This window comes from Balaenoptera physalus, assembly GCF_965194825.1.
Source record: "Balaenoptera physalus genome assembly, chromosome: 19".
In the NCBI taxonomy this organism is placed as follows: domain Eukaryota; kingdom Metazoa; phylum Chordata; class Mammalia; order Artiodactyla; family Balaenopteridae; genus Balaenoptera; species Balaenoptera physalus.
In genome coordinates, this window is record NC_138900.1 from 16,755,715 (window position 1) to 16,781,631 (window position 25,917).

At 46.1% G+C, this 25,917-nt stretch overlaps 1 protein-coding gene and 1 pseudogene across 4 annotated transcripts in view; one reads left to right on the forward strand and one right to left on the reverse strand.

Annotated features, from left to right (window-relative positions):
• The window catches only part of ATP4A (ATPase H+/K+ transporting subunit alpha), a gene marked incomplete at its 5' end in the record, with an annotated part of 101,231 nt that overhangs the window by 53,049 nt on the left and 22,265 nt on the right, over positions 1-25,917 (forward strand). For 2 of the 3 annotated variants that reach the window (XM_082437772.1, XM_082437771.1), the window contains one exon: positions 1,840-1,866. The exons of the other annotated variant lie outside the window; for it this stretch is intronic. In XM_082437772.1, coding sequence (XP_082293898.1) covers positions 1,858-1,866 — 9 coding nt within the window. The remainder of the gene's footprint in view (positions 1-1,839; positions 1,867-25,917) is intronic. 3 annotated transcript variants of the gene reach the window in all.
• LOC309648769 (TLC domain-containing protein 3A pseudogene) lies at positions 13,132-20,204 on the reverse strand (annotated as a pseudogene). The gene has a single exon. The product of its transcript is annotated as a TLC domain-containing protein 3A pseudogene (transcript).

The following is a 25,917-nucleotide window of genomic DNA, read 5'->3' on the forward strand; positions in this document are numbered from 1 at the left end:
AGGCACACCTGTGGCTGCAAGGTCTTGCCCCAGGTGCATGGCAGCGGAGGCCGGTGCCGGGATTTCGGCCAGCAGCATGCAGGGGCACAGCTGGAGGGGCTAGCTGCAGGTGGTCCCAGCAGTGCAGGCCAGTGAGAGGAGACGGGGCCCAGTGAACTGGGCTGACAAGCAGCTGTGGGAGCCCTGGCTATCCATGTGCATTCCTGTGGCTGTAGGCCCTCACCACAGGCACACAGTTTCTTCATTCTTGAAGAATATTTTTGCTGTGCATGTAAGTTTTGGTTGGCAGTTAGTTTATTTCAGATGTTGAAGATAATCATTCTACCATCTTCTGAGCTTCATTTTCTTGCTGTTTAGAAGTCAGCCATCGGTCTGTCATTCCACTGAAGGAACTGATTTTAATATTTCCTCTCTGCCTATGGTTTTCTGCAGTGTTGCTAAAGTATTACTATAATTAGATGTGAATTGTAATTATCCTGTTTGGGGTTCACTGGACTTCTTGAACTAGTCCACGGTCTGATGTCAGTCATTAGTTCTGGAAAATTCCTTGTCATTATTTCTTCAAATGCTTCCTCTGCGCCATTCTCTTCTCTTCTTTCTGGGATTCTAGTCACATGTATGACAGAACTTCTTCCTTTTTTCCCTCCATACTGCAGTCTCTTTAGTTTTTTTCTGACCTGTCTTCTGATTACAATTTCTCTCTTCATCTGTGTCTGATCTCCTGTTAATCTCATCCATGGGATTCTTCCTATCAATTCCTGATATTTCTCAGTTCGAGAATTTGTTTGGTTTTCTCTCAAATCTCTGTCACTTCAAACAGTTTCCAATTTCTTCCCTAAAATTTTCAAACTGATGTTTATTTCTCTGCACATGGTTTGCATGCTTGTAGCTAATAATGCCACTATTTGAAGTGTTTATGCTTCTGTGTCTATTTTCTTTTGTTTCTGTTCTTTCTTTCTCATGGGTCCTTATTTTCATATGGGCCTGGTTATCTTTATGAGTTTGGCACTGTGTTTGAAGATATTTCTAAGAATAATTTGAGGCCTAGAATGATCTTATTTTCCTCTATAGTGGATTTCCATTTGTTTCTTCCAAGCATGGGACATCTATCAGTCTGGGGTCTATATCTAAGTGAACACCTGAGGCTGATGGGCGAAGCCATCCATCAGATGATGGATGAAGCCAAGCTACAAGTCCATGTTTTAGTTGGTTTCTTTATGTTGACCTTTAAGCTGAGATTGTAACTCTTTGGAGTATCAGCGAACAATGGGGGACGTTTTGTCAGAGTCCCCAGCTTTGGCACTTCCTGAACTTTGTGTTTTATCCCCTTGCCTGTGAGAATGCCAAAATTAAAATCTGAGAGCTACAGTTGGTCATTGTTCCTAAGTCTTTACAGTAGTCAGAACCAGAAAACATTAAAAAAAACCTTTTTTATTTGAAGGATAGTTGATATACAATATTTTATTAGTTACAGGCATACAACATCGTGATTCAATATTTTTATAGATTATACTCTATTTAAAGTTGTTATAAAATAATGGCTATACTTCCCTCTGCTGTCCAATATATCCTTGTAGCTTAACTCTTTTACACATAGTAGCTTGTATCTCTTAATCCCCTACCCTTATCTTGCCTCTCCCCTCTTCCCTCTCCTTACTGGTAACTACTAGTTTCTTCTCTATAGCTGTGAGTCTGTTTCTGTTTAAACAGAAAACATTTTAAAGATAAACTGTAACAGGAATCCATACCAATATTTCCAATTCAAAATCAAGACGACAGAGTGTTTACCTAACCTTTCTCATCTTACATGTATCTCTTTCCTCATGCCAAAAATCCAAGTTCACGGTGACACCAGGAATGATAAAAGTAAGAATATCATCTAATAGTTTGTTTATATTGTCCAATTTATCTCAGCAATCTCAGATCAACAATACTAATACTACCACCAAAATTATGATCACTGAAAACAGTTAAGGATTCTTTTCTTGGTTCATTTTTTTCTTAGAGCATATCCACTAGGGATGTAAAGTCAAATCACTGTGTTTAAAGTTACTTGGAATAATTCCTGTCTGATTATGCTGTTAGCTAGATACTCATTTACACTCATTTGTTGAATTTTCTTTTCATTTTAGGGATTAGTTTTTAATTGTTGGTTTAAAAAAACTGTACAAAATATTTATATAGTTCCAAAGTCAAACCAACAAAATTAAATAAAATCAACAAAACTTGACAATACATCCTAGCTCCAGGTTTTAATTTTTCTACTCTATTGGCACATTTTGGAGAATTCTCCTTATGTTTTGTTAAAGGACTCGTCTTCCTTTTCCATTAGTCCTACCATAATGGCAGCTATTTATTCTAAAACTATGGAGCACTGGCAAGTCATCAGGCATTGGAAGGCACAATAATTTTTCTCCTCTGGGTTTGTGGTATGCACAGTGGTTCAAACATTTCCTCCTCTTCTGGATGCAGTGCTCAGTCTGGGAACTGTCCAAGGCCTAGGAAATATTTTAGCTCTGCAAACAATTTATCGTCTACAAAGCACTACAAAATCAGAACCAATAAAAATTTAGTTCCTCCAAACATAAAATGTCAACTTTTAAAATGATTAAATTTGGTCCTGGTAAACATTTTAAAACACTTGGTAGGGAGTTCTTCGTGTTACATGAATTCTTTCAAGTGCTGCTCAGTAGATTTAATGTTAATCAAAGAGAACTGTTCAGAGTTATAAAAAATTACTTGAAATTCTTGGCAGCAAAACCAAAACAGAATGAACAAACAAATGTATTGAAGGTGGAATGTGGGTGTATTTCATACAGTTGCTGTGCTGGTAGGAGTATAGACACCCTCCCAGTTCCTGGTTCTCTTTGGATCCATGGTCCATCTTCTCTAGGGGATGGCTTAAGGCCCTGCTCTTTTATCCCTTCCTTAGCCAACCTGTTGAAGGAGGCATCTATTCTCTATCTCCCTTCACTCATCTTCACTGTCCCCTAGGCCCCCAGAGTCTGGTGCTGTCGAAGCGCTCTCCTGTGTCTGTTCAGAACAGGGCCACAGAGAGGCTCCTAACAGCTCCATGAAAAGGGCACTTTCCATTCCAGCAGGTACTGTTGATTAGTCCCTTTTCCCTGCAAATATCCTCTGACTCTCCAGGTTTCTGGGTCCCACTGCTGGCCACTCACTTTTTCAGTGCTGTTTACTTCATTCTGAACTGCCCCCTTTTCACAGCCCTGTGGCATCACCTGACCTGGAGTCCACCCTGCACAGCTGGGGTGCTTCAGGAAGGGCACTGTGAAAGGCCCACCCCCGAGGGAAACACAGCCAATCACCCGTCGATAATGTGGACAGACAGCCCAAGGAGACTATAATATGCCAATTAGAAGTTAAAATTCAAGGGAAGGGGCAGGAGCCCTCAAAACTGGAGGGCTGTTGACCAGGAATCCAGGGCCAAGCAGGAATCCATGAGGGCAGGGCTCTGATATTCCAAGATCATGCTGCCTCACTCCTTTCTGGGTTGACCTTCCCTGAGACCGTCTCTATGCCAGACACCCCTGCCCCTGCTCCTGCCCCATGCCTGGACTCTGTCATTTCTTCTTTGAACCCACAGGAAAAGTAGGAACCTACTGCCTCTCCATCGCCTGCCCACTGTCCATTCACCATGCCTCAGCTCAGAGCATCTCTAAAGCCTAAATCAAAAATCACAGCACACACCAGGCTTGACCTTTCAAAACACTCCCACAACTCTTAGAATCAAACCCAAAGTCCTTGCCTAGGTGTGCAGGTTTTTGCCCTCCTCTTCTTCCTCCCTTCCTGCCCCTTGCCCCTCCCTTACCACACTCCAGCCTTACTGCCACTGTTTCTGTCTCTCAGTCACATCAACCTCCTTCCCATGTCAGGGCCTTTGCACTTGTGTGCCCCCATCTAGAACTCTTTCCACCAAATCTTTTCAGGGCTGGCTCCTTCCTAGCCTTCAGGTCTCCACTCAGATACCTCCAACTCAGAGAATCCTGCCTTGACCTCCCTCTCCCCTTCCTCCTGCTCAGGCTGCCTTCCTAGATCCCTCTCTAACACATCCTTCTATCTCTTTCCTTTGAGAATACTTGGTACCACCTGAAAAAATTATCTCGTTTACTTATTCATATGAATAGTTATCTTCTGTCTTGGACTGTGAATTCCATGAGAGCCCTGGATTTATCTGTCTTGGTCACCTATTGGTTCCCAGGGCTCAGCACAAGCCCAGGCACAAGTAGGTAGCAAATAAGTTCATATGGAATGAATTGGTAAATCCCACTCTTCACACTCAAGGAACCCACCTTCAGGTCAGACTGGGAAATAGCAGCCAGTTACAAAGGCCCACCCATTTTATATTTTGTGAACAATCTGTGGTCCAATTTGCTAAAAGAAAAGCAAGTATCTGAATTCTTCAAGCCAATCAGGAGATGGGGAAACACCCAGGAAATAGCCTCTATATTCATTGAGCTAGTCAGAAACCCAGGCTTAAAAGAAAAACCTTGAAACTCCTCCCCCCCATATGCTGAAGGGAATCACAATCACAATGCTGAAAGGAAAGCAGACTCAGAGGCAGAGTGGATGATGGGAGAGGCCATGCCTTGGTGACATCATTCCCCCCTGGGTGGTTGGACCTGAAGTGAGTTGGTTGGCTGACCAGGGACTGTGGGGATGTTAAAGTGGGTGAAAGAGGATTCCAGCAGGATAGGATGAGGCTTATGAGGGCACAAAGACAGGCGCTTAGGACCAGGGAGAATTACGGGGCACGAGGAGACAGGTGGGGGGATGGCCAGGGGGTTGTGGGGTGACTGGGGTCTTGTTATGTAGCCTAGATGGGGTTAAGGGGATGGGAGAAAGTTACCAGGAAAGGGAGGGGGTATGGGAACAGGGAGTTAAGGGCCACAGGGAATGCTAGGATGAGATGGGGAGGAGGTTATGGTGGACAGGGAGGGGATTTGTGGGTCAGAGAGAGGGTGATGTGTGGACAGGGAGAGGGTTATGAGGTGGGGATTTGGGGGCCACATGGAGAGGATTATGGGATATGGAAGGGGGTATGTAGTACACAAAGATTATTGGCAGCTGCAAGGGGCCTAGAGGAAGGCAGGAGGACATTATAGATGATTAGGGAGAGAGTTAGACGGTACAGGAGGGAGGTGATGGGACAGCAAGTGTTTTACGGATCCTGTGGTGCATCATCGCTGGGGCCCATGTGCCCCTTGCTGGTGAGCCAGGGTCAGCTTCCAGATCCCTCCTGACTGGTGGGGTCAGGTCAGCCCTCCCCATTCCTCAGGGTCTCGGCTGTCCCCCCTTGCTGTCTGCAGACCTTATGTGTGCTGGTCTCTCCCTTGCTGGCCTGAAGTGTAAGCTGCAGCTCCTTGAGCTCTGTAGGCCTCATTAAGCCGTCTGGTGATGTCTGTGGACCATCCTGTGGAGACCTCCTGCCTGCGTCCATCGTGTCCCTCCTCTGCTGTTTCCCTTTCGGGATTCCAGCCCTCATTTTCTCTGTCAGAGTGAGGCAAAACCCCTTATCTCCCATCCCAGGGGTACCCCTCTCTCTCCTAACCCATTTCTCCCCCCTTCCTCCTGTTCTCCCCAGAGCCCTACCTTCTCCCCATCCCTCTCCAGCCTCTCAGAGGGACAGCTCCCCATTTGTTCCCCCTTTTCTCCAGGAGCCTACCCTGCCCCTCTCACATTCCACCACTCTGCTTCTTCCCAGAACGCTGTTTTTATTTCACTGTGTCCTTTGTCTCCTTTCCCTCTTCCTGTTCCCCCTTCTCCTTGGGTCCTGTCCTGACTCTCCTCCCTACCCTGGCTCCGGTTTCTTCCTAAGGAAGCCCCCTCTGGCCTCCCTTCAGCCCCACCCCAACCAAGCACCCCTCTCTTCCCTGGATCAACTTCTCCTACTGCACCCAACTTCTGAGGCCACTCATCAACCAGCCTCCCCCTTCCCCACAGAGCCAGGATGCCAACAGCTGGGGAGACAGAGTTAGGGCAGAGAGGAATTCTATCATGGCCTTGGCCACGGGCATCACGATTGTCATCCTGGGATGGCTGTTCATGTTCTTCACTTTCTCTACTCACTTTGTCTGGTGACAGATGTCTCCACAATCCAGGAGGCCCTGAGGATGCCCTGGTCCCCTCTCCCTCAGTGTGCCAGGGACCGAGGGCCCTCCTTGCTCCTTGCAGACCCTTTGGACTCAGATGTCCATGTCCTAACTTTGTCCCCTGGAAAAAGTCTCCCCAATCCAGGAGGCCCTGAGGATGCCCTGGTCCCCTCTCCCTCAGTGTGTCAGGGACCGAGGGCCCTCCTTGCTCCTTGCAGACCCTTTGGACTCAGATGTCCATGTCCTAACTTTGTCCCCTGGACAAAGTCTCCCCCCAACACTGGCACTTTCGAGGATAATAAATCATATGAGGAGATTTCTGCCTTCTGAGTTGTCCTTCTTTTTCTGTGTGTGTGAGTTCCCTCAGGGTTCATTCAATCATTCAGTAAACATCTACCAAGTACCTACTGTGTGACAGGTACTCTTTTGGGCCCAGGAATACTGCATTGAACAAGATAGGAAAGATTCCTGCCTCACAGAATTGACATTATCCTGCAGAATACAAGGAAATAAACAAGACATAAGTAATGAGATCATTTCCGGTATTGGTAAGCACTACAAAGGAAACAGAGTGATGTAACAGTAATCAGTGATACTACTTAAGATCGGGATATGCTAAGATTTGTAGGATGGAAAGAAGCCTCCACATTGAAGATCTAGAGAAAGGAGTCCCAGCCAATGGAACAGCAAGTACAAAGGCTCTGAGGAGTTTAGCAGCAAGAGAGTGTCAGGAGGTGAGTTTGCAGAGAGGGCAGTAGCCAGATGTTGCAGCATCTTGTAGACCATAGGAAGGTGTTTGAATTTTAAGTGTGAAGGAAAGGCATTGGAGGATTTAAACAAGGGAGTGACATCATGTGGTCTGTATTTTTTAAAAGTCCACTCTAGCTGCTGAGTGGAGGGTGGATTGGGGCAGAGGTGGGGAGAGTGCAGAGTTGAAGCAAAGAGACAGCTGGGTAGCTGTCACAATTGTTCAGGGCTGGCTCAAGCCTGGAGTGGCTGTTAGCAGCAGGGAAAGGTTTGGAATAGGTCTTAAGGTTGGAAGTTTAGTAACGACCTCTAGTTCAACATTGCAGATTAAAAGCGTGCTAACTTTTCCTGCCTTCACTATATCCCCCGGAAATGGAAGCAAATTTAGGTCGATCCTCCATATGACTTGGTTATTGGGGGGTTTTTTTACTGCCTTTTAATCTCCCCCTTTTTTCTCTTTTAATATGCTGGGAGGGTTCCTCTATCTGACTTTCCGACTTAGCTGTATCCATTCTGCTTTTTATCCCATCTATTTTGTTCTATATTCCAATTCTATTTTCATAGTTGTGTATTAACACTTGGTTTTCTAAGGATTTCTTATTTTTGATTCATGTTGCTAAGATATTCTTTTATCCTCTTAAGTGAACTGACCAAGATTATTTCAAATTCCTGGTCCACCTTGTTCCAATAATTTGTCTTCGGGGATATATGTGTTAAGTTCTAACCTTTGGGAGTATTAGCTGGGTTTTCTAGTTGTGCCAGTAGAGGTGAATTTTAGGAGCCAGGAGATGGCTGAGCCCAAAGTGAGAGCCCTAGGCATGTTGACTCTTAGTTGCTGTCCCTCCACACAGCAGGCAGTCTCTCTAAATTGTAATTACAGCAATTGTAATTACAGTAATTACAGCAATTGTAATTACAGTAATTACAGTAATTGTAATTACAGTCCCCTACATACGAACCTTCAAGTTGCGAACTTTGAAAGATGTGAACGTGCCCAGAGAAAGGACGAAGAGAGACAAGAGGAAGAAGAAGTAACTGAAGAACCGAAGAGATTCACGACACAGGAAATGGCAAGGGGATTTTCTTTATTTGAGGAGGCACTGTTTGTTAGTTTTTGAGGCACAGGACCCAAACGTAGAACAGTACACGAAGGTTGCAGCAGCCGTTCAGAATGCAATCCAGTGCTACTGTGTGTCATTTATGATGAGAAAAAAAGAGCTACTATCCAGACATCACTGGACCATCTTTTCAAGAGGGTAGATAGAATTGAATCCAGCAGAGAACCAGAACCTTTGCCATCAAAGTCAGGCGTGAGTGAAATTGCAGCTTGCCCTCCGTCTCCGACTGCTGATGATCCTTCAGCTCTACCATCTCCCACCTCCTCTCCCTCCTCCAGTCAGTAACTCTTCTTGCCTGTTCACTCAATGCCAGCCCCTGTATGCCAGCTGTTGTACTGTACTACTGTACTTTTCAAGGTGCTGTACTGTAAGATTAAAAATGTTTTCCTTATTTTTTATGTATTATTTGTGTGAAAAGTATTATAAACCTATTACAGTACAGTACTATATAGCTGATTGTGTTAGTTGGGTACCTAGGCTAACTTTGTTGGACTTACGAACAAATTGGACTTATGAATGCCGTCTCAGAACGGAACTCGTTTGTATGTGGGGGACTTACTGTACTCAGTTCTGGAAGTTTGAAGGCAGTAGAATGGAGGATTGGGTGAATATCCAAAGGCAACGGCTTACTCCCTAACTCTTTCTTGGACACCAGCATCCTGGGATTGTTCCTGCTGATTTCTGTGGTGAAGGGACAGCCAATGATTTTCTCAAGGCAACTATAGAAAAGTCAAGAGCAGGATGTGAAAAGCATTCCTCCAATAACCCAGCCGTTCCATCCATAGATCTCTACCCACAGAAATGCATACATACATTCACCAAAAGATGTGCTAGAATATTCACAGCAGCTTTATTCATAAGAGCCCCAAACTGGCAACTACCCAAATGCCCATCAATGGTAGAATGCCCAAATAAATCGGGTGTACTCTCCAGCAATGAGGATGATTGCTCCACAACTACACACAACAATGTGGATGAATTTCACAGACTTAAAGTTGAGCAAAAGAACCTTCCTACAGACTCATGCTGTAGAAAGTACAAAAGCAGGCTAAATTTGTGTCTAATGGTTACCCCTGGGGAGCAGTGAATGGAAGTAGGCCCCAGGGGTAGGAGGTTGAATGCTGGTTACACATATGTGTTCAAGTTTGAGAAGATTTGAGCTGTACCTTTCTGACATGTACACTTATCAGTATGCATATTATACTTCAATAAATTCTTTTTAAAAGTCAAATATTACCTTCAGGAAACAAGAATCACACACACACACACACACACACACCCCACCAGGCACATGTGCTCACCTTTCCTTCAATTTATCAAGTCTTGGCCACTCCAGTCACCTTCTGCCCCGCACCACCTGTAGCCACCTGTGCACCTTATACAGACCCCACGCCAGCTCAAGGCAGCCTTCAGTCTCCCCAGGGCGTCACACTCTTTCTTGTCATTGTTAATTCCTAGAATCCATGTTTTTTCTCTCCCTTTTTGTCTTGGGGGAGAAGCAACAGAGAATACACCTCTCTGATTAAAAAAATATTAGTACATCTCACAAATCTCTAGTCCCACTATCAACATGAACCCATTTGGCTTTGAATATCTATACACACAAACACACCTTGCTTGCCACTGTTCTCTCTCCCTTCTGTCTTCTATTTTCAGATGTCTCAATTTTTGTTGGGTTAGAATAATTCCAGTACTTTCTGTGGATACAATACATGAGTGGTAAACTTCTTAAGTCACGGATGAAATGAAAAGATTTTGTAATCAGAACACATGAACGATCTTACCAGAGATAATATTTTTGTGTCACTCTTTCTCTCAATGGTATGTAGCCATTTTCCCATGTCCAGGTTCAGTGATGGCAATGAGAAGTCTGGTGCCAGCCTAATTGTCTCTCCTTTTATAAAATTTGATTGTATTATTTAAAAAAAATTTTTGGCCACACCACATGGCATGCAGGATCTTAGTTCCCTGACCAGGGATCGAACCTATGCCCCCTGCAGTAGAAGCATGGAGTCCTAACCACTGGACCGCCAGGGAACTTCCTGTCTCTCTTTTTAAGTAACTTGTTCTGTCTAGAACTTTCTGGGATTTTTGTCTTACTCTTAGAATTCAGGAACTTCACCAGAACAAGCCTAGGAGTGTGTGTCTGTGCGTGCGCACAGTGCTGCCAGAAACTTTGCAAATTCTTTCCATGGGCAGTATTTTGTCCAGCTTGGGAAAATTATCTCTTATTATTACCTTATTACTTCCTCTCTTTTTCTGAAAATTCCTACATATTATATATTAGATCTCCTGGACCCTTTAATTTTTTTCTTGTGTGGTTGTTTTCTTATTGTTTTTCTCTGAAGTTTGAGATATTCCTTCCATTTAATTATCCAGACCAACAAATTGGTTGTTTATTTCAATTACTCTATTTCAAGTCTACATTTGTTGAATATTTTTAAATTACTGATATACATAAATTAAATAATTTTAAAAAATCATTTAATTTAACTAATAAAATTTGTAGCATAGTGGTATAGAGATCTCTCTCTTTAATAAAGAACTCCTTTCTCTTCCACAAACTCAGTGGAAGCCCCTAATCTAATTAGATGGGCAATTAGAGAACTTCTGAGTTCTCTTGGGAGAGTCATAATGTTTCTTTCTTTCTTTCTTTCTTTCTTTCTTTCTTTCTTTCTCTTTCTTTCTCTCTCTCTCTGTCTCTCTGTCTCTCTCTCTCTTTCTTTCTTTTTGGCTGCGTTGGGTCTTCGTTGCTGCGCGCGGGCTTTCTCTGGTTGCGGCGAGTAGGGGCTACTCTTTGTTGTGGTGCACGGGCTTCTCATTGCGGTGGCTTCTCTTGTTGCGGAGCATGGGCTGTAGGTGTGCGGGCTTCAGTAGTTGTAGCACGTGAGCTCAGTAGTCGTGGCTTGCGGGCTCTAGAGCGCAGGCGCAGTAGTTGTGGTGCACGGGCTTAGTTGCTCCGCGGCATGTGGGATCTTCCCAGACCAGGGCTTGAACCCGTGTGCTCTGCATTGGCAGGCGGATTCTTAACCACTGCACCACCAGGGAAGTCCCGAGTCACAATGTTCTTTTGCAGGCTGCTGGTGGCAGGTTCCCTGCACAGGCTAGACAGGAGGGTCTTGGGAACAGCAGGCAGTGAAAAGCCCACAAATTTTTGCTCCTGAGGACCTATGATGAAGAGAAAGGCAAATGTTTCCTTCTGTTTTGGACACAGTGCCAGGAATCTATGGGTTTTCTAAGAGCATAGAAATAGGTCTGAGCCACAAACACACACACACACACACACACACACAAATTGGCTTCACAATTATTGACTGAATATTTGGAATTAATAAAATTCAAATAAATCTAATAATAACCTAACCAATTCCATCACTAGGTCAATTGTTAAATTTAGTATCTGTGAAAATGCAGTCTCCATTGAAAAACAACTTGGAGGTCAGACTTCCCACATTCCGTGAATTCTCTAGCATGCAAAATTGTTGCCAACAAATCTTAATCAATAGTAAATTAAAGGTTATTCATAGTCAAACAGTTTTAATTCTTTTTTTCCATTCAAAAAGCAGCTTGAAGATGGGATCTTGGTGGATTTAATCCATTGCTCTGCTGGTGAGGGGTGTAGAAAAGCTTCCCTGTCCATGGTTCTCCCTAGGCTCAATCTCAGGGATTGGGAGCCCTGCTTCTTTTGCTTCTTCCCCAGGCAACCTGTTGAAAGGGGTGGCTACCCTAGGGTATCTCAAACTGTGGTCCCAGGGCCAGCAGCATGACACCTAGGAGTTCGTTAGAGATGCAAATTCATTGGCCCCACCTCAGACCCACTAAATCAATCTCTGGGGATGTAGCTCAGAAAATTGTTTTAAGAAGCCCTCCAGGAGATTCTGATGAAGCTTCTTCAGTTCTACTGCCCGATCAGCTGGCTGTCTGACCTTTTCCTGGCTTCCCTCACCTCCCCTGCCTCTTAGAGCAAAGCCTGGGAGGTTCTTCTAATGGCTAATGGCCACGTCCTCTTTCCTGAAGCACCACCCCCTTCCTCAAGGACATTGGCTACTCGTCTCTAAGTACCCCTTATACCTCTTCTCCTGCCACTCCCTCTCTGATTCCTGCTCCCTCCATTGCTTTCACTTGACCACCCCTCACCCCCTGCTGTGTGATCTAGGCAGGGTGGAGGGGGTGTATTCAAGACCACCCCCTAGAGTCTACAACCAATCACCAATAGGAAATATGCTGAGAGAGAGCCCTGCCAAGAAGTATCAACGAGCTGATTAGGAATTAAAATTCAAGAAAAGGGCTGGATGTTGTCCCATATTTAAAGGAAGAGAATTTGAGAGTTCTTGTGAAGTTTAGTCAATCAAGACTTTTTGAGAGAATTGTGGAGAGTCCACACTCTGCATCTCTCTCAAGATTGGTCGTTGCCTGAGACCTTGCCCCCCCAGTACACCCCAAATCCACACCCCAGATCCCTTTCCTGAAGTCCCCACTCCCTGCATTGTCTTCTGTCCTAATCTCAGGGATTTGGGGGTGGGGTTGTTGTCCCTACTGTGGGCTTCAAGGATCCCAACCGCTTCCTACCACCCCTCATTTGACCTGATAAAATCACATCACCCTCTCATCACCACTGACCAAAAAATAACAGGAAGAATAACTGGACTAGAACTGAATGTTTTTCTATCTGAGCCAGTTGGCTGAGAATATATGGAATCTGGAGAGTGTGCCTCATCATCATATATATTTGTTTCATCTTCTGCTGATCTGGCAAAGCTGAGGGGAACAACAGACAGAGACCCTCCAAACAAGAAACTTTATAGACAAGGAACACCTCAGGCAATGGACCCACCAGGCAAAGCACTCTTCAATGAAGAGACCATCCAGGCAAGATTCCCACCAGCCAATAGATTGTTGAGCCAATCGTATTCACTGCTCACCCAAAGGGGGTCACCACAAAATAGTGGATTTAACTGCTTTTATTCCCTCTAAGCTCCTTTCAATGGGGATTTTATTGTGGAGGAAATCTTGAAAACTTTAGAACCAAGAAATTCTAAGAGGGACCTGTTGGTTTATGGAGTATGTGTGTGTAATAGAGAGAGAAATACGTGTGCTTTTCACATAGGTGAGTTCATGACTGTATTTGGCTTTGATTGTACGTTTGCAAGACTGCATGTGGGCTCAGTTTTGATGGCACGTGACATTGTTTGGAAATGTGAAGGCAAGGAGGCATGAGGTCACTCTGATTCCTGACACTGCCCTACTCAGCCCCCACCTCCAGTGCCCACCCTACCAGGCAACAAGGGTCAATGATTTCCCAGGAGGCACAGGGAGCCCATCAACCTATCACACACACACACACAATTTCGTAGTCAAACATGGCTTGTTCTCACCTGACATTCCTGGGGCCTTCTTCCTCTGTTTCAGAACTGTCTCTGACATGCCCAGAGCCCACACAGTCTGGGCTTTGCTTCTTTCTCTTTCCAGGCACAAGGTCTCCAGACTCTGTGCCCATAAGAAGAGCAGGAACCTGCTGCATCTCACTCTCCATTCTGCTCAGGGCAGCCAAAGAACCTCAGAAATGTATATCACATCATATCCTTCCCCAGCTTATAACCTCTGACAGGTTCCCATAGTACTTGGAATAAAATCTTGTTTGTTCAGTCTACAAGCTTGTAAAATTCTATTCTTGTCCTTGGAATTGAGGATTTGGATGACAATATATCTAGATTTATGTGTGCATGTCTATAAGTGATTCCTCATAAGTACTTTCAGTTTGATTTGAAAACTCAATGTCTTTCTTTGGGTTAGGTGAAACTATTATATTATCCTTTCCCACTGTTCATGGACGTAAAACCCCATGCAGAACCCAGCTGAGTACTGCCAGAACCCAAGGAACCTCTTAAAGACAAAGCCCAGAGGTTAAAGTGAAGCTCTTATAGGGTCCTTGGCACTTGCACACTTTCTCATTCATTCCTCTAGTTTGGTACTTCTCAAACTTTAGTTTGCATCAGAATTACCTGGAGGGCTTATTAAAACACAGATTTCAGGCACCACCAGGGTTTCATACTCAGGAAGTCTAGAGGTGGGTAAGAATTTGCTTTTTAAAGAGATTTCCAGGTGATGTTGACACTGCTGGTCAGAGGACCACACTTTGAAAACCACTGTTCAGGTCTGATTCTTCCCCTGGAGGTCCTATCTCCTGGTTTTCTCCATCAAGGCTGGTCATTCTTGGAGCCCCTGCCAATCTCCTGTGTCATGCTGTACCAAAAGCCCCCGCCCTCTGCATCTCTTCCATCCTATGATGTTTGGGCTGTCGCTGGAAGGTTGTATCTCTCAGCCATGGCTTTGGTCCCATCTCCAATGGTCTCCCAGAGCAAACATCATGAAGGCACATCTCCCTTCCATCTCCACAGACCAGGAGAGCTAACAAGAACAAGTGGGTCACTGATGAGAACTTTTCCGTATGGGTCACTCTGCTGAATATGTCCGGAATCATGAGTGTTCTCCTCATCATCTTACATGTTTTCCACCTTTTTCTGATGGCCTGGAAAAGCCAAGGGAAACACTCAACCACAGAATCTTCAAGCCAAGCAACCAGCAGCAGAGACATCCTTCGGCCATTCAGTCTAACTCTCCAAGGGAATGAGCGCAGACACCTCACTCACTTGCTTTGCGTCCTCTCCAACGCCACACACAGGGCTATTAATTCAAAGGAAAAGTTTTGAGAGGTATTTGTAATGAGGTGGATGGAGTTAGAGTCTGTCATACAGAGTGAAGTAAGTCAGAAAGAGAAAAACAAATACAGTATGCTAACACACATATATGGAATCTAAGGAAAAAAAAAAAAAGGCACGAAGAACCTAGTGGCAAGACGGGAATAAAGACACAGACCTACTAGAGAATGGACTTGAGGATATGGGGAGGGGGAAGGGTAAGATGTGACAGGGTGAGAGAGTGGCATGGACATATATACACTACCAAATGTAAAATAAGATAGCTAGTGGGAAGCAGCCGTATAGCACAGGGAGATCAGCTCGGTGCTTTGTGACCACCTAGAGGGGTGGGATAGGGAGGGTGGGAGGGAGGGAGACGCAAGAGGGAAGAGATATGGGAACATATGTATATGTATAACTGATTCACTTTGTTATAAAGCAGAAACTAACACACCATTGTAAAGCAATTATACTCCAATAAAGATGTTAAAAAAAAAAAGCAATTCAAAATCAAAAAAAAGAAGAAGAAAAAAGTGCTCTTGCAAAAGGGGCAGGTTAGATGCGGGAGGTGATAGGAATACTCTTTAGAAAAAAACTCAAATCCCTCTGCTTGTCAATACCCAAAAGGCTGAGGCCACGCAGGGCACAATCTGCAGTTTGGTCCACGGGAGCACTGAGTGGGCAAGGCAGCGAGTGTGAGGAGGCGCCCTCACTGCCTGACTCATGGGAGCAATTAACCATCCTTTTTGGCTGGGGGAGCATCAAAGAGCTGGGATGCCTTCTTGCACAGCAGAGAGAACTCGTAGATCTGGGGAGCGATGAGGAAGGCGTTGGCCACACTGCAGTAGACAGGAATGTGGAAGGGCACTTGGAGCAGGCTCAGTCCCTGCTGCTGGCCGTAGGACCAGTACATGAAGGGAAAAAGGCGGATCCGACATAAGAAGAAGGTGGTCAGCGTGAGGATTCCATTCACCTTGTACAGCAGGGTGTGCTGCTGCTTTGGCTGAATCGGCACTCTGCCCAGCGACACAAATGGAGTACTCAGTTCTGCCGTGAAGATGCAGCCAGCAAAGAAGTCCCCAAGCTCTCCCCTAAGCCTCTGTGCGACCGGCACAAGGACAAACAGAATAACTGCATAGTGCGTGATCATGAGGCGGTTTTTACTGAGGAAGTTTCGAAAAATGGCGAGGGAATGTCTGCTGCTCTGGTCCCCGGTTCGGTACCATTCACAGAGGTACGTGGCGTAGGAGTCCTAGATCATGTATGAAATCAAAAACCAGACATATTCTCAGGCAAGCCAGTGTCTGTCGGTGATCACGTGGCTCCAGGAACGCATGATGATGATTCCAGACCCGGTGGCCAACCCAGCCTGCACTGAAGAAACCAGCCTGGTGCCGATCATCACGCAGTCGTTGTGGGTCCAGGCGGGCCGCGCGCGCCGCAGCCCCCAGGTGCAGAGCCCGAAGAGCCCCGGGAAGAAGAGCGAGCCCCAGGCCAGCGGCAGCAGCCTGGGTGCTCGGGATCGGCCGCCTCGCTCGGCGCCCTCGGCGTGGCTCGGTCGGCTCCGCGCGCGCGGCCCCGGCCCTGGCGCGGCCCGCCCGCCCCTATTTCTACCCTCCGCCCTCCGCCCCCGCCCCCGCCCCCGGCCCCGGCCAGCCGCGACTCCGGCCGCCGGCGGGCGCTGCTATATTTATTTTTATAAATTGCAATATCACAGTCCCCCTCCATAACAGCTAGGGGAAAAAAGGGAGAAACTAAGACATTTATATTTTTTAAAGATGGCAAAGGGCTTTGGATGCAAATAAGTCTAAAAGAATTAAATTCCAGAGAATAAGGAGCCCTTCCTGCTTAAGTGGACATTGGTGGTCACTCCCTGGGGCACTTGTTGAGTCTGGGCAAGGGGACGTGGAAGACTGGGCTTACCACGAGCTGAGGGACTCCGTTTGGTAAAGAAAAACCAGTGGAGCTTTAATGGCTATTTAGGGAGACATGAGAGATTAGAAAGTAAAGGAGCTGAATGTGTGCAACTGGGTTTTCCTGCCTGCCAGTTTTCCCCATAAGATTTTTCTGAATTCTTGCCAAAATGAGTAGCTGGGGTTGGATTAGAAAGTTTGCCTCACTGGAAGGAGAAGCAATAAACATGATAAGCATGTTTATAGAACATGACAATTTGATTCTAAAGCGTTTGGGGGGGTAGGGATAAGTTGGGAGATTGGGATTGACATACACACACTACTATATATAAAACAGATAACTAATAAGGACCTACTGTATAGCACAGGGAACTCTACTCAATATTCTGTAATGGCCTATATGGGAAAAGAGTCTAAAAAAGAGTGGATCTATGTATATGTATAACTAACTCACTTTACTGTACACCTGAAACTAACACAACATTGTAAATCAACTATACTCCAATAAAAATAAAAAATAAAATAAAATAGCGCTTCCCTGGTGGCGCAGTGGTTAAGAATCCGCCTGCCAATGCAGGGGACACGGGTTCGAGCCCTGGCCCGGGAAGACCCCACATGCCGTGGAGCAACTAAGCCCATGCGCCACAACTACTGAGCCCGTGTGCCACAACTACTGAAGCCCACGTGCCTAGAGCCCGTGCTCCACAACAAGAGAAGCCACCGCGATGAGAAGCCCACACACCGCACTGAAGAGTAACCCCTGCTCGCCGCAAATAGAGAAAGCCACGCACAGCAACAAAGAACCAAAGCAGCCAAAAATAAATAAATAAAATAAATAAATTTATAAAAAAATAAAAATAAAATAAAATAAAACGTATGGGGAAAATCAAAGCCTCTAGAAGAGCTACAACAATCTTGAAGAAGAACATGGTTGGGGGTTTACACTATATAACTTTCAATGCTTACTGTAAGACCTACAGTATGACGGTGTGATATTGGTATAAATATAGACAAAGAGACCAGCGAAGCAAAACAAAGAGTGCAGACATAGACTAACATGTACACAGTCACTTGGTTTAAGACAAAGTTGCCAGTTTAATACAATGGGGTCAGGAAAGTCTTGTCAATTAATGCTAATGAAACTGTGTATCAATATAGTGAAAAAATGAATCTTGAATTCTTCCTTACTTCATACCACATCATTTTTTGCATAATGTCAACCTACAACTGTGCTGTCCAGGATGCTAGCTATGAAATTAATTCAGAATGGATCACCGACCTAGATATGAAAGCTAAAACTATAAAACTTCTATGAGAAAACACAGGAGAGTATTTTTTATAACCTTTGGATAGGTAGACAAAGATTTACTAAACAAGACTCAAAAAAACCTAAGGATAATATTTAAAATAATTGGATTTTATTAAAATTTAACACTTCTTCTTGTGAAGACACCACTAAGAATGTGAAAAGTCGTCACAAATTGAAAGAAAATATTTGCAAAAATAAAAAAGCAAGCAGTTCAACATTTTTAATGAACAAAAACATGAACATGCATTTCACAAAATATAATTTCGACGCGGCCATAACATGTGCAGGGTGATTAACATCCTTCGTCATTAGGGAAATTCAAATTAAAACCAAAATTAAAAAGACTGTTGTCAACAAATTTTAGCAAGAATGTAGGAATCCATCTGTATTCATTGGTTGCAAGAAGAAAACCAATTCTTTTACAGAACAAGAAGCACAGAGTAGTACTGACCTGAAACAAATAGACTGCCAGATAATTCTCCAGCAAAGATGGGTTTATTTGGGATCAGCAGAGAATTGCAGTTGGGGTCTGCGACCATGGCGAGCCATGTGCAAGTCCCTGAAATGCAAGGGAAGGGGGACACTTTTAAGTGGGGAAAAGGAAGTTGGGAAAGGTATAGTAAGCAAAGAGCTGAGGGCTTTTCATTGACTGAATCCTTGTCAGGAAAGAAGAGGCATCTTTCTTCTTCCTGTTGGGCTCTGCTATTGATGCAGGGCACAAGAGCGCCCCCTTCTGGTCTTCTAGCTCTACTTGATTAAGATTTCTTTTTACTAATCTTTTACAGTAGGCAGGATCCAGGCACAAGTACCTAGCTCTGTTTTCAGCTTTTCTCCTAGTCCTGCCCTTATACCTGGTTTTGTGGACAAAACAGACTCTAGATTGTGTAATCTAAGGGAACTTCAGAAGTTGGGTGAGCCCCTGGGGGGAGCATGAGGCGGCACAGCCCTTGAAGTTCACTCTTGCTTGCTGACACTCCACCAAGCAATGGCTCTGGGCAGTGTTGCACAGTAAACCCTTAGTGGTTAGAGGGAGCGATGATCTCCCTGGGATGTAGCCCACTGGCCAAGAGACACATGACCACCAGCCGTGGGATCCACCAGGCAAGAAATACACCAGCCAAGGAACTCTCAGCCATGGAAGGGGGTTCTCATTCTTATTGGCCTGTGTTGGCGATTTCTCTGGTATGAGATGAGGGGCACCGTAGGGCAGTATGATTTCTGCCTACACGACCCCTACGCCTTCCAGCTTCCATGCTTGCAGGGACTGACGAGGGTGACTGCCTAAGATGTGAAGGGCATCGCTGAGTCCATCATCTTAGGAGATCGACACACACATGCACAGACAGATACAGACACACTCAGGTCCCAAGTGGCTTATTCCTGGCTGAGGTTTCCTGGTGCCTTCTCTCTGCCAGATGCTCTCCCTTTCCATATCCAAATCCCACCATGTCCAAGGGACCCAGGGGTCAGGGCACTGCCCCATTCTCTCTAAGAATGAAACTGCCAGGCTCTGTCCTCAGGCGAAACAGAAACCTTCTGGCTTCCATTCTCCATTCTGCTCAGGGCAGCCGGAGCAACCCCACAACCTAAATCAGATTCTCTCCTTCCTTGGCTTAAACCCTCCATGTTCCCATGGCTCTTGGGATCAAATCCAAATCCCTCACCCAGGTGTTCAGGCTCTGCCTTGGTCTGCTCCTCTCCTCTTGCCTCCACACTCTAGCCGCACTGCCTTTGTTTCTGTTTCTGGATCACACAACTCTCTTTCCCACCTCAGGACCTTTGCACTTGCCATCCCCCCCGCCTGGAACTCTTTCACCCTGATCTTCTCATGGCTAGCCCCTCATCCAGGCTTGGATGTCCTCTCCCCAGACAGGTCTTCCTTGACCTCCTCACTCCCCATATCACCTTGTGTCACCCTCCTGGGTCCCTATCCCTTATGTCCTAGTTATTCCCCATAGCCCTTGGTCCTCTCTGAAATCATTTAGTTTATTTATTCAGGTTTTCCCTGTACATCTCCCCATCTCCCCCATGGACTGCAAACTCCGGGAGGGCTGTGGCTTTGTCTCTCTTGGTTGCCACTTGGCCTTCAAGAGCAGAGCACTGCCTGGTGCACTGTAGGCTTCCAATACTTCCATGTTAAAAAAAATTACATCCTGCCCTTTGCCTATCAAAGAATCAGCCCAGAATGTACTAGCCAGTACTTGAGGCCCACCCGCTTCATTCACTGAGTCAATCAGGAGTTCAAACTGGCAACAACAACAAAAGCAAATAGTTGAGGACTTTCCTGGTGGCGCAGTGGTTAAGAATCTATCTGCGGGCTTCCTTGGTGGCGCAGTGGTTGAGAACCTGCCTGCCAATGCAGGGGACACAGGTTCGAGCCCTGGTCTGGGAGGATCCCACATGCCGCGGAGCAACTGGGCCCGTGAGCCACGACTGCTGAGCCTGCGCGTCTGGAGCCTGTGCTCCGCAACACGAGAGGCCGCGATGGTGAGAGGCCCGCGCACCGCGATGAGGAGTGGCCCCCGCTCGCCGCAACTAGAGAAAGCCCTCGCACAGAGGCGAAGACCCAACACAGCAAAAAAAAAAAATCTATCTGCCAATGCAGGGGACATGGGTTCGAGCCCTGGTCCGGGCAGATCCCACATGCCACGGAGTAAGTAAACCCACGTGCTTCAACTACTGAAGCCCGCGCGCCTAGAGCCCGAGCTCCGCAACAAGAGAAGCCACCGCGATGAGAAGCCTGCCACTGCAACGAAGAGTAGCCCCCGCTCGCTGCACCTAGAGAAAGCCCGCGCGCAGCCACAAAGACCCAACACAGCTAAAAATAAGTAACTAAATTAATTTTTTTAAAAAGGCAAATAGTTGAAACCCCACATCTTTGTTCATTGAATCAATCAAGAGGACAGGCAGAGAACAGGGGTGGGGGGGCGTGCCTAAGTAATGCTTCCTTAGTACATTGAACCAACCAGAATCTGGGTCTAAATGCTTGAGACACCGCCCTGCCAGCATCCTCCGTATCAGGGAAGCCATTCACAATAAAGTGGTAACCAACAGAGGCCGCGCCGCTGTGACTCAACTCGCCAGGGCAGCCCCAGGACTAGGATGAGCGGACAGCTGTGGCATTAACTGTGGGTGATGATCGGGAAATAGTGGGGAGCTTAAGGGAGCAGGGAGGGAGTCAGGAGAGGACAGCCAGAGCTAATATGGGATAGACAGGGGGATGATGGGTGTCTGAGTGTCCAGGAGGGAATTGTAGGGTCGCAGGAAAGTTTCTGGGGAAAAGGAAGGGATTTTTCCCCAAAAACTTTGGGGAAAGTTGTAAGAAGGAGGGGAAAGATGTGGGAAGGAGGCTGGAGGTTAGAAAAGAATGGGAAAAGGTTATGGGAGACAAAGAGAAGATTTTAGGGGTCCAGGAGAGGGTTACATGGGATAAGGAGGTTCTTGTGGGACAGGGAGAGGGTTAGGAAAGGACCAGGGGGAGGTTATGGAATCTCAAGAAGGGGTTCTGGGGGAGACAGGAAGGGATTTATATGAAAAAATTGAAAGTGTATAGAGGCAGGGGAGTGTAGGACAGAGAAGTTATAGGAGGGGGCTATGGGGAGCAGGAAGGGGGTTATGGGGAACAGGGAGGTTATGGGAGGATGGATGGGTTATGGGAGGTGTTATGACGGACAGGAAGAGTGTTACAGGATCAGGGAGAGGAGTGAAGCAGGACCAGGACAGAGTTACAGGATGGGGAATATGAGGTATGTTGCCAAATCTTGGCTCCCTATGCACTGATGCCGAATAAAAATACGGAGACAGAGATTTGGAAGATAAGAGGTAGAGAGGCTTTTTATTTTCTTTGCCAGGCAAAGGGAAGACACAGTAGGCTAGCACCTCAAGAACTGCCCCGCCCCATCCTGGGGAATTACGGAGGGTCTTATAGGTGGAACTCGCAGTCCAGGGTAAGTGATAAGGATCAAAGTGGTGAAGGTCTTGCATTCTTCTTCTTCTTGCAATATTTTTTTTTTTTTTAAAGAATGAGTTCATCCTGATACAACTCAAGCTTGATAGTAAGGATTTTTTTTTTTAAGGGAATGTTATTTATTTATTTATTTTATTATTTATGGCTGTGTTGGGTCTTTGTTTCTGTGCTAGGGCTTTCTCTAGTTGCGGCAAGCAGGGGCCACTCTTCATCGCGGTGCGCGGGCCTCTCACTATCGCGGCCTCTCTTGTTGCGGAGCACAGGCTCCAGACGCGGAGGCTCAGTAGTTGTGGCTCACGGGCCCAGTTGCTCCGCGGCATGTGGAATCTTCCCAGACCAGGGCTCGAACCCGTGTCCTCTGCATTGGCAGGCAGACTCTCAACCACTGCGCCACCAGGGAAGCCCTTCTTGCAATATTTTAAAACAGTCACTGCTGGCATCAGGCAGCCTGGTAATTGGGTCCGTTCAACCCTGGGTTACCGGCCTGTGACCTCCTTTCTGAAATGTAAACAGCTACGAGGGGTGATTTGCTACAAGAGAATGCAGCGAGAGTAAATGCTGGGTGCAGGGTACAATTCGTATGGAATCAGAGAGTAATTAGCTTTGTTTAGCTTTGTGAAGGACAAGTCTAGCTACAAGTGTGTGTTAGTAGTAACAGCTAAAGAATAACCAAGCAAGATTGCTTAACTCCTTCAGGCCTGTTTATGCTGTTTCCCCAGCCTGTTCATTGTTGCTTATTTTCCTTGTTTATCAGAAAAGTCTCATTTCTACTTTTGCTGCAACAGGCACAGACAAAGGATTACAGAAGTGACGAGAGGGTTAGAGGGGTGCAGAGAGTAAGTAATCATCTAAAGCAGTGGTTCTCAAAGCCTGGTCCCTAGCCTGCAGTAGCAGCCTCACCTGGGAACTTGTTAGAAATGCACATTCTTAAACCCCCGCCCCAGAGCTAAGGAATCAGCAACCCTGGGGATGGGGCTCAGCTTTCTGTTTCAATAAGTCCTCCAGGTGACTCAGTTGTATGCTCAAGTTCTAGCATCACTGGGCTAAAGTGACCATTTAATTTAACCTCCAAACTGAGCACTTTTTAGACCAAAAGGGGAGCGCTCAATAATTTGGTAGGACCAGGCTTAACTAACTGGACAGCACCGGCAAACCAGGATGCAGCACGTTACTGGAGAGCAGGAATGGGTTTAGGGAGACAGAAGAAACATGCAGGGTTTCTAAGTTACTTGGAGGGTGTTATAGGGCCAGTGGGAGTATTATATGGAGCCATTGCGGTGTCACAGGGCCCATTTTCCCATAGTGGTGGCCAGGGTCACTGTGGGGCAAGTATTTCCAGCACCCTCCTGTTGGTGGGGTTGGTTCTGCGAGTCCCCGTTACTCAGCATCTGCTGACCTTTCTTGGTCCCTCTGTACACCCCACCCCCTCTGCTGGAGTCCATGGCTGCTGTGGCTGACGTCCGGGCCACAGAGTTCAAGGTCAGCTGTGACGCAGCCCATCTACAAGACAGCCTTCAACATTCCTGTGAAGGACTACACGCTGCTGTGCATTTTTTCAGTTTTCTACTTCTTCCCACTGGGGAAAAAACCTGCCAGGGCTCTCCTGCTTGGTGGGTGGGGATGAGCCATAGCTCTGCCTCTGCAGAGCACCCCCAAGCCTGCCCCCTTTCCCCTTGCACGGGTGCCGCAGGGGCTGGCCCCCGCCCAGCTCCCCCTCCTCTCTAGGACTAGCCCAGCCCCTTCTCCATCCCACCCTCCCTGCTACCCTGGCATTTGTCCCGACCCTGTTCACCATCCTGCTGACCCTGCTTCTTCCCTCAGATCCCCGTGTGCCCCTTCCTACCTGGTCCTGCCCAGGCCCCCTGCACCATCTCACTCCACTGCTTCCTCCTCTCCTCCACCTCATCCTTCCTCCCCTGACCCGGATCGTGGGCTCCAGGTTCTCTCCAGGGGACCCTTCCTTTATTTTGCCCCTTTTTAGAAAGACATCAGCCTGTCTTCACCTCCACAGACATGGAAAGCAAACAGTTTGGAAAACAAAGTCAGAGCAAAGAAAAATTCTAAGCTGGCCTTGGGCTTCCGCAACGTGGCCATCATTCTAGGCCAGTTAGTGCTGCTGTTCATCTTTATGCCACAAGACAACTCAGAACACCCGGCAGAACCATGAGCCGGGAGACCTTTTTGGCATGCCCTGTGCCCCTCACAGTACCAGGCCTTCTTGCTCCCCTGGGAACTTTTGGACTTGGATTTGGACAGTAGTACCCTGTCCCTGCCCCATGGAGGAAGTCTCCCCTCTGCCACCTCATCTGGGAGCAGTCCGTGGGATGCCTTCTGCATGATTGTGTATATGTATTAGTGTGGTTGGTATATGCCTTTACACGACCCCATGTACTAACAGCTCCTATTAGTATCCTGGAGGCTTCATCCATTCATTCATTCAACAGGTTATTGCACACTTCCTGTGTGCTAGGCATTGGGCTAGGGCCACAGGACTCAGTGCTGAACAGGACAGATTAGGCCATGACTTCAGAAAATATATGTTATTTTGAGGGAAGTTAGAACATAAATAAGAAGACGCAACTTAACAAGGTTACTTCGGACCATCATAAATAATATAAAGGAGGCTGGAGGATGGGAGGGAGACACGTATGATAATGCGTTCAGGAAAACCTCTCTTTTGGGGGGGGTTGTGAAAGTTTATTGAAGTATAGTTGATTCACAATATTGTGTTCGTTTCTGGTGTACAGCAAAGTGATTCAGTTATACAGATATATACATATATATACGTATATGTATATATACTTTTTCATATTCTTTTCCATTATGGTTTATCACAGGATATTGAATATATTTCCCTGTGCTATACAGTAGGACCTTGTCGCTTATCCATATAATAGTTCGCATCTGCTATTCCTAAACTCCCACTCCATAACTCCCCAACCCCTTGCCAATTACAAGTCTGTTCTCTATGTCTGTGAGTCTGTTTCTGTTTCATAGATAAGTTCATTTGTGCCATATTTTCGATTCTACATATAAGTGATATCATATGGTATTTGTCTTTCTCTTTCTGATTTACCTCACTTAGTATCATAATCTCTAGGTCCATCCATGTAGCTGCAATGGCATTATTTCATTATTTTTTATGGCTGAGTAGTATTCCATTGTATATATATATATATATATATATACCGCATCTTTTTTATCCATTCATCTGTCGATGGACATTTAGGTTGTTTCTATGTCTTGGCTATTGTAAATAGTGCTGCTATGAACATAGGGGTGCATGTATCTAGGAAAAGCCTCTCTTAAGGGATGACATTTGAGCTGCAGCCTGCCTGAAGCATGAGAAAGAGAGGGCTATAGAATTATCAGGAGAAGAGAGAATCAAGCAGACAGAATACCAAGTGTAATCGTCCCGAGGTAAGAAAGAGTAGGAAAAGGGGAAAAGCCAGCAAGCCTGGAGGATAGCCATGGGAGTATGTTAAGAAGTCAGTGTGGAGGGCTTCCCTGGTGGCGCAGTGGTTGAGAATCTGCCTGCCAATGCAGGGGACACGGGTTCGAGCCCTGGTCTGGGAAGATCCCACATGCCGCGGAGCAACTAGGCCCATGAGCCACAATTACTGAGCCTGCGCATCTGGAGCCTGTGCTCCGCAACAAGAGAGGCCGCGATAGTGAGAGGCCAGCGCACCGCGATGAAGAGTGGCCCCCGCTCGCCGCAACTAGAGAAAGCCCTTGCACAGAAACGAAGACCCAACACAGCCAAAAATAAATAAATAAATAAATAAAAATAAATTAAAAAAAAAAAAAAAAAGTCAGTGTGGAATGGTGAGCAGGGAACATATCACCCAGAGCCATGAGGTCATGGTAGCCATGTTCATGGTGTGGAGTTTGGATCTGAAGTGTGAAGGGAAGCCATTGGAGATATTAAGCAGGAAAGCACAAGATCTGACTACTCTCTTAAAGGGTCCAAATTCTATGCCTGGAGGATGTAGAAGGTCATGGCAGAACGTTTTCCTCCATAACAATTATGAATAAAGGATTAAACTAAAAATTCA